Source organism: Rhineura floridana, chromosome 11, assembly GCF_030035675.1.
Source record: "Rhineura floridana isolate rRhiFlo1 chromosome 11, rRhiFlo1.hap2, whole genome shotgun sequence".
NCBI lineage: Eukaryota > Metazoa > Chordata > Lepidosauria > Squamata > Rhineuridae > Rhineura > Rhineura floridana.
The window spans coordinates 43,094,190-43,110,299 of NC_084490.1; the positions used below are offsets into that span (position 1 = coordinate 43,094,190).

The window sequence follows — 16,110 nt, forward strand, 5'->3', positions numbered from 1 at the left end:
CTAATTTACCCCAAAGCCTTTCTGAATAGCCCAGGTTTTCTTAGCAGGTCCCACTTTGGGATGGTTTCATCATTGGGGTGCCATAGCCGAGAAGGCCCTGTCTCTTGGGCCCACCCACCTTATTTTTTAAGGCAGGGGGGTACAGAGTAGAGCCTTAGAGCTGGGTATTGCTGAGGCTGGTGAGAGCTGGAGTCCAACTACTAGTGGAGGGCCACAAGTTCCCCATCCCTGCCTTAAATGGTGACCCGAGCACACAGGTGGAAAGACATGAGATGAGGTGGTCCTTCAGATATCCTGGCCCCAGACTGTTGAGGGAAAGTGTTGTATTCAGCTAAATCCTACTCAGAGTAGAATCGTTGAAATTAATGGTATTAATTAATGGTCCTTGCCCAGGACTCAGAATTTCTTCATTTCTGGATTGCAGTCTTTCAAGTCACAATTTTCAGGTTGAACTCTGATGATTAACTGCTGACAAAAGAATAACAGGAGATTAACAGAAATAATTTCCTGAACGTAAGAAAGAAGAAATTGAGGCACTAAAGGGAATTTGTGACTGCCATCCATGAATTATTCTCTATTCAAATACTGAAGAAGTATGAAATGAGACACAATCCTGGAGATCTAGTCAGTTCATTATTTGAATTGTTTGGAGAACTACTTTGTTGAGAATTTGTATTTGCATTTTGCAATTTTGTGCTCTATAACACTTACTTACATAGGTTCATATGTACTGTTGTTCATGTTCTTACAATAATTATTTTTGATAATTCATTTCCATTGCGGTTCCTGCTACTTTGCCTTTTGGTACTCATATTTGGGGACCCTTTTGTTTGTTTGTTCATTTGTCTGGTTTTGCTATATACCTTAAGGGAAGAATCAAGCCAGGCATGGGGAACCTCTGGCCCACCTCTGGCCCAGGCCAGCCCAGCAGGCCTCTTAATCCACCCCTCCCCAGAATTAATGCTAAATCACACCCCTTCTGCCTTGTCCCACTCTGCAGTGAGCTGGTGATGCAGAAAGAGATCTCCTCTCCACATGACGGTCTTCTTCTTTCAGTTGTCTGCTCCCCGATCCACTTTTGACTTGAAAATAAAACTGTCAAAGACATTTCAGGGTAATACATGTAAAGATGGCCCACATCCTTCTCTTAAGAACTGGGAAAGGAAACTCTTAGTGACAGACAAAGGGTTGAACTTTGAGCTCTCAGACCAGGGGATTCATTTGGTGTTGCCAACGTTATAATTTCCTTGCTGAACTTCAGGTGCATGGTAAAGACTTTATTTTATTTATGATTTAAATTTATATGCTGCTTTTCCTCCAGCACTCATTGCAAATTAGTGTTTGGTTTTATGATTATTGGGGGGGTTGTTATTCTCTGTATGGTTTATTTTTATGTACACTGTTTAGAAGTTCTCATGATGCAGTATATATAAATGCCTTAAATAAACACATAAAATAACCAAATGTGTAATCAAACATGGGGTGGAGTGAGGAAATGGCACATCTGTAATTGGTGCTCCAGCTCCTACTTATCCTCAGGGGAAAAAATGGAAAAGAACCTCTGAGCAAGTGCAAAGTACCTTTGCCTCACCACATGGAGAATAATCACAACTGGCTCCCACGAATCTGGGGTTGGAGGTTAGTCTTCCAGGTCTGAGAATTTGGCATCCAGTAAGATGAGACCCGGCATTCTTCCTTTTTTCTCTTTTTACAAATTCAGTCCATCTTTATTTAATAATACATGGAAGAGATAGGGATGAAGTAGATGGCACCCAGGCATCTCCTAGCCCTGTGATTTCTGAAAGCAGGCAGTGTTGCATCCCTCCTGCACATAACGGCCAGAAGCTGCATAATTCTGGGCTCAGACAGCTTGTTTAGTGATAGTTTTCCATGCTGTATTGCTGTTTAAACAGAAGGCAGGTTAGGCACATGGCCAAAGTCTGTCTTGTGTTACTTCAGATTGTTAGCTTAACTTTTATTGCTTACCTTTTATGTCAAATGATTAACAATAGAAATGATACTTCTAAATGGAGTACATAACTTTCTTCCTCCTCCTCTTCTCCCAGGCATTTTATCATGTGTTTTTTAATTGCTTTTTTAAAATGTGTTTTTAAATTTGTATCTTTGTTTTTAATGTTTTTAATTGTTGTAAACCTCCCAGAGAGCTTCGGCTATGGGGCGGTATACAAGTGCACTAAATAAATAAATAATACCAAGTTCCTCACTACAGTCCTGAAAAGAATGAAACCCAGCCTAAAATGTTTTAAGAAGCAGCTCTTGCAGTTGCTCCTAAGCTCCCCCACATACATGTGCGTCCCACATGGTCATGCCTCTTTGGAATATGACTTGGAGGTTGCTGGCTTAGATCAAACGTGCCTCTTTAGGTGCGAAGGAGGTGGGCAAGAGAGCTGCAGGGGGTGGGAGGGAGCTCAGAGAGTGGCATCTGTTTAGCAAAGAGATGCTATAGATTCTAAAAGTTCTATAGCTCAGAATATGGGATTGCTATGTAGAAACTGAAGTGCTCAGGAGACACACACACCCCAGGCCAAGGAAGATTAGGGGACAGAGTGAACCTGTGGAGCTGAACAGATTTCAAGTCTCTCCTGCACACATCCCCAGCTTCCCTGCCACATCTGTACTTCCTGGAATGTGCAGCAAACCTCTGTGTATGTTCATTTTGGAACTGTGCATTATGCACAAAAGTGTGTATCAGAGCCCAACAACCATTTGTCAAAAAGCAGTTTGTGGGGGCAGTCAAGAGCAAAGAAACAACAATAGGAGTTTAACCCTTTTCCTCTTTGAAATCTCTCTCTCACACACACACACACACAACACACACACACTCTCTCAGGCAAACCTATTTCCCAGAACTGTTGGACGGAGCGATGCTTCTACCTCTAATTGTTTGGAGGAACGGTGCAATAAAAATGTAGCAAAAATTAATGCTGCTGTTGCCTAGGATTGCCCAACATACACTGAGGTAGCATCTGATTTTTGAAAACTGACTTTGGCCATCGTGTGAGAACCTCAGATTTCTGTGCCACAGTTCCAGACAGCTCCAAAGAACTCTTAGCACCCTTAACAAACTACAGCTCCCAGGATTCTGTGGGGGAAGCCCTGACCATTTTAAAGTGATATGATGCTGCTTTAAATGCATGCGTAGTGCTGATGGGGCCTAATTTTGGGACCCTTTGCTTCAGGCATCTGTGGGAGACACATCTGTTCTGCCAGGCTTTCAACTCCTGCTAGCTTTCAACTGGTTAGATTGTTTTGAAGAGCTAGCCTGCCCTCAGAAATATTGTGGTTTCTTTTGTATATTGTTTTGGTTTGTAAATTGGAGAGATGTTGTATTTTTATTGCTTTTCCGCTTAATTGCCATAGCTTGTTGCAGCTGAAACCAGCTGGGCTGCTCTTGGAGCCGAAGGCCAGAACAGGGGAAAAGTTCAGAGGAATAGCTAAATAACATAAAATGTCCTTATCATTGGGCATACAAAGTCAGCCTGGAAACGGCTTCATTCCCATGTTACCCTGAGTCCAGGATTGTGTAATTTCCCCTATTTCCCCCTACCCCACCCTTCAAGGGCATCAAGTTAGCTAAAAGCTCCAGTCTTGGACCATGATCACCCGCTGCCTTTGGAATGCTGTGACTGATTCCCGCTTTGCAATGGAATTTCTCTTTTTGACCGGATCAAATGCAGGAGCCTCCTTTTCAGCTTGGCTTGTGAGGCTCTCCCCCATCTTTCTTTTATGTACAGCGATGCTCCCTCCAGGGCTTTCAAACAGATATATTTCTTTGCTTTTTGGTACAGCGGCGCTTTGTCAATGATGCTGCATGACAACTTGCCCACCGGGGTGTCTGTGGCTTGTGCATGCACAAACATGCGTATATATACACACACCGAACTACTGGCAACACAGTCCAGGAACATGGAAAAGGAAGCACAAGACACTCAATCAGCTGGGTTGCATCTGCAAGGCAGACTGGTAGCCAGCAAAGGTAAATGAAAACTGCTGCTCCCTGTAGTAACTATACAGTATACAAGCCTCTTGGATAAATGGTTTCAGCTCATAGTTAGGGACGGGAGAGAAATCTGATTCAGTTCAAATTTAAAAGCAAGCTTACTTAATTCACGGCTTGGGACCACAATACCTGATGGAACGCCTCTCCCGATACGAACCCACCCGTACACTACGTTCAAGATCAACGGCCCTCCTCCGGGTGCCTACTCCAAGGGAAGCTTGGAAAATGACAGCAAGGGAGAGGGCCTTCTCAGTGGTGGCCCCCAAATTATGGAATGATCTTTCTGATGAGGTGCACCTGGCGCCAACACTGTTATCTTTTCGGCGCCAGGTCAAGACTTTCCTCTTCTCCCAGGCATTTTAGCATGTGTTTTATATTGTTTTAAATTTTTAAATTGTGTTTTAAATTGTTTTTTAAAAATATGTATTTTAAATTGTATTTGTTTTTAGTTACTGTAAACTGCCCAGAGAGCTTTGGCTATGGGGCGGTATACAAGTATAATAAATAAATAAATAAATAAATCCAGACTTTCCGGAACAATGTGTGAACTGAAATGCAACCATCCTTCAAAATTTGCACTTCTCTGAATTTTGAAATGCAGGTCTCCAGCCATGTAATATATACAAAAATACATATACTAAAAATTCATATGCTGCCCTGGGCTCCTATGGGAGGAAGGGTGGGATATAAATCAAATAGCAAATAAATAAATAAATAAATAAGGGTAAAGTGTGCATAAAAATGCATCTATTTATGAAAATAGCATACAAAAATGCGCTATATTACAGGAAAATTGTTCTGCAAAAACGTGTGTATTAGGGGAAATTCGCACAAAATGCGGAGTAATTTTCCTAAAGACTTTTTTAAAAAGAATTGCAAACTAATGAAGAAATGTGCAGAACTGTCCTGTCACATGGTATTTTCATGTGTCCTTGAACTCTGATCATGCCTTTTGCTTGCCTAGGTGGAAGAGAGAGGGATGTGTATGTGTATAGAAACAAGCTGCTGTGCCATCCTGGGCTCCTGCCGGGAGGAAGGGCGGGATATAAATCAAATGATAAATAAATAAATAAATAAAACAAAGGTAAAATTTACATTTGTTGCTATTCCTTCTTTTGCCTCTGGCGCTGGCCGCCATTGGCATGTGGCCCCCAGAAGTTTGCCCAGAAGGGATTGCAGCTCTTGAGCTGAAAAAAGTTCCTTGCCCCTACTTTAAAGAAAGTTACTCTACAGGTGATATGACTGAACTTTCCTATAGTTTCCCAAGATGTATTATTGGCTAATTCAAGTAGCAAAAACAAAAAAACCCTGCTGAACCCTGCTCAGCAGTTGGATTAGACTGGAGCTTCTTGCAAGACCTCAGCTCCTCTGTTGAATGAGTGCCTTTTGTTTTGCAAGAGTTCAGACCAATTACAAACAAAACAGCAGGCTGTGTCCAATTAGGCAATACTGAGAGTAGCTCCATTTAAATCAGTCGGCTTAAGTTCATCATGTCTATTCATTTCCCAGAGTCAGCTCTGGATATGAATAACATTGGAGGCAAAAGCTGAAAAGAGTATTGACAAAGGCTCACTTTTACGATGGGCAAACTCTCCTTTTAATGGGTACTGCCATGTTTAAAAGACAAAGCAAACCAATGCAAGAGCTGCTGGGTCCATCTGGAGCTCATTTCAACAGCTGGGTTTTTGTGCCAGGTAAAGAACCTGAGGTTGACCACAAACTAATCAGCGGACAAATCCACAGGAATCTATTGCTTGAGGGGCTCAGAAAACATAACCAGCAATGAAATTCCTCCTACAAGTTGAACATCAAGGGTGCTTCCAGACTGGCTGTTTTTAGCACTATCTGAGTGGGCCACATATGGAACTGCAACTGACTTCCCACACTTCTGGGGATACAGCACTTTTTCAGAGGATAATACTTCTGCAAACATTCCATAGGCATGACAGCCACAGGGAAGGTGAGTGACAATGCATCTCAGCATGCCATTTCAGCAGCATATTAATTTTTAAAATAAATGAGCTATTTTTTCATTTATATGTTATTGCGCCAATATTTTAAGATTTTTTAAATATATATATATATAGGCCAAAAAGTTTGTTGTGCAAACTAAAGAACTTTAGACACACACACAGCCTAAGTGTGCCATTAAGCTGGAGTTGACTATGAGCTGAAACACACAAGCAATACAGCAATAGGCTCAACCACCCGAAAAGTAACTCACTACACATCATAATCAAATTATTTGTATGCCACTTTCTCACAAAATTGTTTCCAAGGTGGCTCATCATAACATATCAAATAAACATGTATAACAATTTAAAAAATATATCGGAGACAATTAGAAGTAATAATAATATCAATACACATGATCATCAATTTATTTGTACATTTCAAAACATATGTGTGAGATAGAAGCATCAATGCTGCAGTGTCTATGTAAGTCTTTGCAGGAGGCCTCAGCAGCAATAAATCAGGTCAGGCTGGAGGTGACATGTCTCTTCTCACCATGCAGAGATAAAGCAAAATGCTGAGGGAGAGGCATGGGCTTGATGAGGAATCAGAAAGAGGGAAGTGGAAGAGTGGAGAAGAGGAGAGGAATGTTGAAGTTACACATGCTGGAACTATGCTTCTTCAAAAGAAAGGAGGTAATTCCAGGTGGGTGCTTATTGAGGGATTGGTGCTCCTCATGTGTGCAAGTTTTTTGCAGCGGCCACACAATGGCATCAAAATGCCAGCCCGTATTTCCCCCCATTTAATCTAGATTTTCCCTTTCTAAGCTACACATATGCAGGCATTCAACTATGAGAATAACTAGTAAGACACATCCTTCTGAAAGGAGTTAGCTGCAAACTTGCACTCCCTCACACACACACATCCCTGCCTCAGGCTTCCTTGGAATTTTGTTATCTAATCATCTCAAAGGCATGGCACTGTGAGTGAGTACTGTGCCCCACCCTCTAGCAGTAGATCAAGTTAAATACTCTATGCTCATTTGCTCATAACCAAACTTTCCATTGATTTTACTAAAAAGCAAGCAGTAATTACTTAACTGCCAAAGATGCCTCCCCATTAGTGGAAAGTTATTAATAACAATGCATAAATAAGACCATGACCAAAGATTATAATTACTCATAGAATTCTGGTGCAGCACATAATATGAACATCACCTATGAAAGGGTGGGGGGGGAGGAGCACAGGGCAGGAAGTTCAACTCTTGGTTGCTATATAAAAGAAATAGGTGGCTACTTGTGAAATTAAGGACAGATCTACACAATTCGTGGTCCACGAGCTCCTTTCAGTGTGGTCTGTGGAGAGTCTGCAAAACAGGCTGTGAAACAGACAAGAACATCTGCAATTGGCCCTGTATTTAATTTATTTTTTCTGATGATAGGAATCAAGGTCAATTTGATCAGGACCAGATTACTGAATAGGCTGACAAGACCCTCATTTAGGGCCCATGGTTTTCATAACAAGGCTCTCGTTTTGATGATGATGCTAGCACTAGAAAAAAATTATCAATATATGACATATGTGTTTTGATCTGCAGCAGAGGAAAAAGTTTATTAAGACATCTGTCAAGATTCTCAGAAATTTTCAAGTGGTCTTTGAGAAAGGGGAAATGTTGGAGAGCCACTTGTTTTAAATCACAGCCTCAGTTTGTGTGAGACCTAACTAGGCTGTGATGTACTGTTCCTTTAAATCCTACCCAAGTTTGCAGTTTTACTTCCTGTTTTCTGTTTGAAGCTTCCTGTGGCAGTTAAGCTCCTTTGGGTTACTTTAAGGTTGCATACATTTTTTTTTATATATATATATATCTATATTTATGTATTTTATTTACAACATTTTTTTAATTGTTTTTATTGATTTCATAGTAATTTAACATGGATAATGTAATGATACAAAAATACATCAACTTAACTTTAATTCCCTCCCCCCTCCCCCCACTTTAGAGCCAATTCCTGTTTTGATTCGGTTTATGTGCTATTTATGGAAAGTATGTTGGTAAGTATTGATATACAGGTGATTATTGTAGTGAATAAAAATTAAATACAATATTAACATGAGATGGTTTAAAATTGTAAGGGTATTATTATTTGTTTATGAAAACCAGATAGTTTTTGCAGATGAAGAAAGCTGGTTATGTAGATCTCGTTGTGAGGTGTATTCCATATAATTCCACCATACTGACGTGAACAATTCCGGTTTTGCAGCACCTCTTAGAAATCAAAGATGCAGTGTGATTTTGTGCAGTATAGCTATCGTCCAGATTTTGTTGAACCAGATCTGCAAGTTTAGTCCATCTTGATTTTTCCAGTGTTGTAATATTGTTAGTCTTGCTGCTATGAGTAGTTTACACAGCAGATGTTTTGATTTTAATGTTTTGTTTTCATCTTTGAATAAAGATAATAAAAATAGTTCCGGTGTTAAGTGTATCTTTTCTTTCGTAATGTTGTTAAGTTCGGTATGTACTGAAGTCCAAAATTTTTTGATCTGTGGGCAGCTCCACCATAGATGGAAGTATGTTCCTTTCTGATTGCATCCTCTCCAACATAAGGGGGATGTTGATGAAGATACATGAGAGAGTTGTACTGGTGTATAATACCATCTGTGAATTGTTTTCAGCATAGTTTCTTTATGTGCTGCAGAAATTGTTTTGTTGTGTTTAGAATGAAAGATTGAAGACCATTCAGATATTTCTAGTTGATATCCCAGATCTTTTTCCCATTGGTTTTTCAGACCTGTCAGTTTTCCCATATCAATTTCTAGTAATATTTTATATAGGTTAGAAACTATTCCTTTACCAGAGCGACCACTATCTAGTATTATTTTTTCAAACTGTGTGATATTTTTTGTAGCGTATGTTTTGATTTGAGGGTCTTAAGGTTGCATACATAACAAGGCATGTTGGAATTTAGTGTCACCCCATGTGAACTGAGAGAGTGCACTAGAACATGCTTAAACATTTCCCTGCTAGGGGTGCCAGGTCAGAAGCATCCCAAACCCTGAGAATTCAGGGCAGGGAGGCCCTAGTGATGTCAAAAGGATGAGCTTTAGTGATGTCATGGGGGCAGGCCCTAGTGATGTCATTAAGCATGATACATTAAGCATCAACCACAGTTTATTGGAGCATAACACTCAAACAAAAATTTCTCTGATTGGAAATTAAGATAGAAATCTTAAAAGTCTGTGTCTGTGTTGGATGTATGGTTGGTTGGTTGGTGTTACCAGGTCCAGCTGAAGTGACAGGGTCATTCCTTCTCACCTGCTTAGAGAGCCTGGGTAAGGAACATTTAATCTAGTCTACCTAATTCTGGCCAGGCCAGTCTACCTAATTCAGTCTACCTAATTCAGTCCAGTCCAGTCACGTCACCAGAAGGCCATTGTAGGACGAAAGCCTAGTGTAGTGGAGATGTTACATGGGAGCATTCAGGAGTAAGACGGATGCCCCTGAAGGCTGCAAATCTAAACACACTTGCTAAGGGACTAACCCCATAAAACTCAACAAGACTTGCTTCTGATTGTTAAGATTGTGCTGTTGGTAAGGCTTGACTAGGGATCCTCTGCAACCATATCAATGTCAAAGCAGGGTTGGCAACCCCCTCCCTTGAATGCCTTGTCTGCCTTTTAACGTAGCTACTCCAAATTTCTTTAAAGACTTGACCCTTCATTGCAGAGACAGGTTTGAGAAATGAATAAGAGCTAATAAGATTCCCTACTCTTTCCTGCCTACTCTGGGCTGCTATAAACTCACTTTGACAGCCAACCCAATTCCAGTGAGTAATAACTGACAGATAGAAAACACACATGGTTTGGTTTACCAGGCAATAGATTGGGAAAAGCAGCAATTGCAGCCACACTTCCCAGTATGTGAATTCTTTTAACACTATTGGACAAGAAACAAACCATTATGCAAATAACAAGGTGCATCATCAGTGGGTTTAAGGCGGTTGAGCTGACCACATGGTACCACTGTTGTTGCTTCTATGGATGTAAGGGAGTAAGGTCAGAGGTGGTAAATGAAATGCAAACAGAAAAAGAAAAAGGAAAGACAGTGATGACTCCTAAATGCAATACCATACCAACCACAACCCCATTCCTATAAGACAGAAAACTCAGCATCCCACAACCAGTCAGGGTTCCTAACCAAAACTAAAAAGATCCTGGCAGCCAGTCAGCCAAGGTCACAGAAATCCCCATGCAGCACAACCTGACCCAGGGGCTGCAGTTAGTGCAGAATGCTGTGGCACGATTGCTGACAAGATTGAGACCCTATCAGCACATAATACCTCTGCTCTGAAATCTGGGGCTCATCCAGACGACTGTAAAATGTGTGACATGATTGCTTTGTGTTTTCATTATTTTTCGGTCATCCATATGACGCCATACGCTTTTGCGCATTTTCGTGCTGTTAAATCCGCTCCTGCAATACCGCAAATCATGCGATTTGCTTTTTTAAACTGGGAATCATCCGCTGTACCTTCAGGTGCTCGGATGCAATACCGCGGACTTTACAGCTGTGGGCGTTTGATGGGCGGTTCTTGGGCGGTTGCCCATATCCCTTCCCTCATTCTCAGCCAATCACGTATTTCCACTGTTGTGCATGTGCGCGAATGTCCGGGGAAAGCCTGGGAAAAAGGAACCTATCAGAGCAATGGTGTGGTGTTGGGGGGGGGGGCCTGCAACTTCTACTGCACAGATGCAAAAAAGCGCATTTGCGCAGAAGCAGCAACAGCTGTTACTTTTTAGCTAGCCTGCAAACTGGGCAGCTGCTCAGGGTGAGATCTGCAATTGTGGTTGTTTGTAAACTTTTTCAAGGGAGAAAATATTTATCTTTGCCTAACCTCCACCTCCTACCCCTCACCCCCCGCATCAAATGCCCTTCTTGAACATATTGGTCTTTGCTTCCAGGCATCCAGAGTGGAGGGAGAGGGGGGGAGAAGAGAAATAGAGGCTTTCCTCTTAGATTACAGACACTCAGGCACCCTTTGTCAATTTCGCTTTCCTGCCTGCAAGGCTACTCTGTTTGAGTCTTGTCAATTTCAACCACAGCCTGCAGGTTCTCCACAGTCCAGCTGAGCTGAAAAGCATACAGTTGCTTTTGCGAAATATCGCAAATACAAGCAAAAATCCCACAGGAATTATAGGCATGTAAGTGGTTTCCTAGAGCGTCTCAGCCACCCGCAACCATAGAGACTGGTGGTCTACCTTCCTAGACATGACACATTGTTACTTGCTGTTCAGGAGAAATAAGTGGAATTGCAATCATGTGTATCTCCAGAAACGTTTAAGGTAGAAAAGCATACAGTCGGACTTCCGGGAAGGGTGACTTAGCCTGTGCCTGCTTTTGAGACGGGCTCCTGCCTCAAAAGAAGCTTATTCAGATATATCAGTCAGATTTTTTTTTTTTTTTGACTGATTAAACTTCTCCCGGGTAGGGAGAAACGAAGAGATTAACCTCAAAGCCTATTTTTGTTGGGACGACCAGATCTCATTAATTTATGGGACGAGGTCCAGCCGACGAAGGTGGGACGGATTTTCAACAACAAGCTCTATCTGATAAAGCGAACGTTCATCTTATCTTCTAAGAGAGAACGCACTAACAGGCAAGCACCCTTCTTTCTATATTTTTCTTTTACTTGACTTAAATTGTTGCTGTTTAAAAGAGATTTGCCAGATTGATCGGTTTTTGACATCTCACTGGGGAGCCATAACTTCTCTCTGCTACTCACTAATTAATAGCTTATCTCTGTTTTTGTTGCAAAAAGCTGTCCTGGATTTGCATTCTAAAGATATACACAGAAGAGGGATTTCTATTCCAGATTTTTATTTTGAAGAATATTATATTGTCTGAGACTACTCTCTTTTTGGTCTATTTTATTTTGACGAATCTGTTTCCTGACGACCGCCATTAATTGTTTCGATCCTGGGAACTGCATTTTGTTTACTTAAGCATGGAGAGATAAGGCTGTCTGCTCTGTTTATACTGTGATGTCACCAAGTTTGGAGTATTAACCCAATTGTTGCTGAAATAAGAAGTGGTTTTCCTGTATTTTTCTTTTAAAATGGCAATTAAGAAAGTGGCTGAGAATCTGGAAATAACTATGTTTCAGAAAATAATGGATGAGATTGAGATAACGAAACAAAACCTGCGACAGGGTTGTAAGGAGCTGAAAATTGAATTGAGTAAAATGAAGCAGGAGATTAAAGATATAGGGGTCCCTGTGAGAGAGGTGACCCTGGAAGGGGTCCCTGTGAGAGAGGAGACCCCGCAGATTGGAACAAACGTGGAACAGGAAAAAGATTTGGAGTCTATGGACTTTAGAAACAAAATCTATTGTTTGGAGACACAGGAGATTAAAGACATAGGGGTCCTTGTGAGAGAGGAGACCCTGGAGACTGGAACAGGGGTCCCTGTGAGAGAGGAGACCCTGGAGACTGGAACAGGGGTCCCTGTGAGAGAGGAGATCCCGGAGATTGGAACAAACGTGGAACAGGAACAAGATTTGGAGTCTATGGACTTTAGAAATAAAATCTATTGTTTGGAACTCAATGTTATCTCTGAAGAAATTAATGAAGATTCTAGAGATAAAGTTATCAATGGCATGGATAATCTTCTGGACTGGAATGATGTGGTGGAGCCCAATATAGAGAAAATCTATGGAATTAACTGCAGCCATGTGACAATGGAAAAACTTTCAAGAGATGACCCAGTGTATTTTGAAAAAAAGAACAGAGATATGATTTTACAGCAGTATTTCAGCAACCTATTCAGAATGGATGGCAAGAAAATATTTGGGATAGAGGTAATTCCCATCAGACTCTTACTATATGACTATGGCTTTGACAGCAAGATTATTATGGAATACTGATAATGGAAGATTGGATACTGAAATTACTGGACTTAACAAGACTACTGAAGATGGAAGATGGAAAATGGAACTAATAGGGATAATAGAACAATGGCTACTGAAATTACTGAATCTAACAGATTCTGATGTGATGGATTAATTGAAATGTTTATTTTGACTATGGTTATGACAATAAGATTATCATAATTAGTAATGAGATGGATTAATCGATATGCTTATCTGGAAAAAAAATTGATAGATATATTTCTTAAAGAATTGAAACCTCTCTTTGACTTTTTGTGGAAAGAATAAAGTAATGTTTATGAGATTTGATGATTAAGTAAGATAACTACTGGAGGAAAGTGATTTTATAATATGACTTAAGAGACAGGATTGTTATATATTATAGACTTATAACTGATTTGATCTTTGACAAATGGGAAGTCAATATTTTACTCTTTATTTTTTATTTTTTTTTTCTTTTTTTTTTTTTGTTTAACTATTTTTGATTTTGTTTTTTGTCTTTGAATGTTTTATGATTTCGTCTTGTATGTTTTATGAAAATCTGAATAAAAATTATTGAAAAAAAAAAAAGAAAAGCATACAGTCGGTTTTGCAAAATATCGCAAATACAAACAAACAAAAATACAGGAATTATAGGCATATAAGTGGTCTGCATGTTTCTTTTATCAGAAGGAACACCGCAAAGCCTGTGCTGGTCGCTTCAGTGCAGATTGAGACAGCAGCACGCAGGGCTGTTTGCCCACATTGCCTGCCCGAGCCAAGAGCGGCCACCCATGGGGGTGCTGTTTGCTTCCCTCAGGGACAGCATTCCTACCGCCGAGCCGCATAACGGTCCGGGGCTGAACTCTGCAGTGAATGAGCCCAAGGGTTACGGGGGGATTTGCCCGGCGATTACAAGCGCTGATCTCTTGCAGTGCCCACAATCCCCCTGGATGGTCAGGGGCACCTGGAGACACACACTCCGGCCGGCGCTGCTCCAGAGTGGTGAGCGACAAGGAACTCCATTACAGCCACTACTATCAAACCATCAGGAAATTCAAACTTTTGCACTCGTACGTGCAAGCACATGCGCCTTGTTGTGCTTTGTTGCAAAGGGGGAGAGGAGCATACATCATATTTTTGCGGACCAATTGGCTGATAGGGGGGAGTGTTATGGGCGGAGCTGGGAAAAAGCGAGAAGAAGTACGGGTCCTCTCGCTGCGTGTGTGGGCACAAAAAAGCATTTTTTTTATTGGGAAAGAGCGAACAAACAGGCAAAGTGAGGACTGTCAGATGACGAACCGGATATGGAAAACGTGGTTTATCCCGCTCCGTTTGGATGAGCCCCTGCACTGGTTGCCGATTTGCTACCAGGCCAAATTCAAGGTGTGCTTTCCATGTTACAGGTTCAGCATAGTACTTGTTGTTCTCTTGTAAGAAATCGATCCTTAAGTGTGGCAGTGCCTGTGCTTTGGAACTCCCTGCCTATTTACATTAGGCAGGTCCTTCATTGTACTCATTTTGGCACCTGCTAAAAACATTTTTATTTAGGCAAACCTACCCAGGCGTGTAGAAGCTATTATGTTTTTTATCTCTTTTTCACTTGTTGGTTTTATTATTTTGAATTTTTTTAAATACCTGTCTTTAACTGGTTTTGCCAATAATTTTATTGTTTTAATTCCTTCTATAAACCTCTTTGAGGTTTTGTACAATAAAGATGTATATAAGTGTTGTAAATAAAATACATAAACACAATTTGGAGTCACTGTGGCCCTTGGGTCTCTTTCCTCTTTTAGGCACACAGGAATCTGCCTTAAACCAAGTCAGGTAATGTGATACCATCTAGCTCACTACTGATGACATGGACTTAAATAGGGTTGCCAGGTTCATGGCCTGAGACTGATCCTGTATCTTTAGGAGAAGAGAAAGTCAGTTTTAAAGATACAGAAGACCTCTTGGTTGCCAGGCCTGGCCTCCAAGAGGTCTTCTGTATCTTTAAAGGTTTTGCAGGGGGGAGGGAGAATTCCACCTTGTGGTTTTTCTCATTACAGTGTTGCAAAAACACCTGCACTTGGCTGATGTTCTCTTCTCCTAAAGATACAGGATCAGTCTCAGGCCAGGAACCTGGCAACCCTAATGGACTAGCATTGGCTCTTCAGGATTCCAGGCAATAGTCTCTTCCAAAGAATAAAGTTTGGACTTTTGCATGCAAAGCATGTGCCCTACCACTGACCTACAGCCCTGTTTAAAAAAGTATTTTTTTAAATTGTTTTTTTCAGTTCACTAATGATGCACAGCATACTAGGGCAGATCCACACCATATATCATTCAACATACATTTGAAGCACATGAATCACACATGAATCACATCACAGAATCATGGGAACACAATTTGGTTTGGTCTTTCACAGTCCAATCCACTTGCTACTATGTTACCAAATTTTTCCAAGCTACACAGGAAGTGGATTGGACTGTGAAAGACCAACCCATATTGTGTTTGCATTTTGACCAATTTGTAGGGCAGTACAAAATCTCAGAGAGGAGGTCAGGTCTTCTGCTCCCCTGGTGCATTCACTATAGCTGCCCAATTTCCCTGCTTTTTAATGTTTAATAGAAATATCTGTGGGCTATAGGTACGTTCTTAAACCACAAGGTTTTTTGCCTATTAGTGAATTTCTCTGCTTTCTAATCCGGGAGGTAAGAAATGGGATCCTATACAAGTTTGCTGAGAATGGATTGATCATTTGCATGCTTATTGAGTTCAGTGGGATTTACTCCCCTGCAATCATGCTTAGGATAGGTGAAACTGACCACAGGGGATGGGAAGTGGAGGAGGAGGAGGAGGAGGGAGGGGAGGAGGGGAAGGGGAGCAGGAAGGATGGGGAGGGGAGGACAGATTTGATCATTTGCGTGTTTATTGAGTTCAATGGGATTTACTCCCGTGCAATCATGCTTAGGATAGGTAAAACTGACAGGGGGAAGGAGGGAGGGAGGGCTGGAGTGAGCAGGGGAGGAGAAAGAAGGAAGAGGAGAAGGGAGGAAGTAGGGAGGAGGAAGGGAAAGGAGAGGGGAAGGAGGGGAAAGGCAGGTCTGATCATTTGATTGCTTATTGAGTTCAATGCGATTTACTCCTGTGCAGTCATGGTTAGGATAGGTAAAACTGACCATGGGAGAAGAGGGGGGGAGGGGGAAGCAGAAGGGGAAGGAGTGGATTGGAGGGGGGCAAAGGAAAAA

At 41.3% G+C, this 16,110-nt stretch overlaps 1 protein-coding gene across 7 annotated transcripts in view; it reads left to right on the top strand.

Annotated features, from left to right (window-relative positions):
- Positions 1-5,511: 5,511 nt before the first annotated feature.
- Positions 5,512-16,110, top strand: part of LOC133366814 (syncytin-2-like) — a 37,085-nt gene continuing 26,486 nt past the window's right edge. For 2 of the 7 annotated variants that reach the window (XM_061590321.1, XM_061590326.1), the window contains exons 1-3: positions 5,512-5,981; positions 6,537-6,679; positions 7,975-8,026. Coding sequence is in view for 2 of the 7 variants with exons in the window: in XM_061590326.1 (XP_061446310.1) it covers positions 6,565-6,679; positions 7,975-8,026 (167 nt within the window). In the remaining 5 variants the exon portion in view is untranslated. The remainder of the gene's footprint in view (positions 5,982-6,536; positions 6,680-7,974; positions 8,027-16,110) is intronic. The other 5 variants (XM_061590322.1, XM_061590325.1, XM_061590320.1 and 2 more) reach the window with 3 other exon arrangements.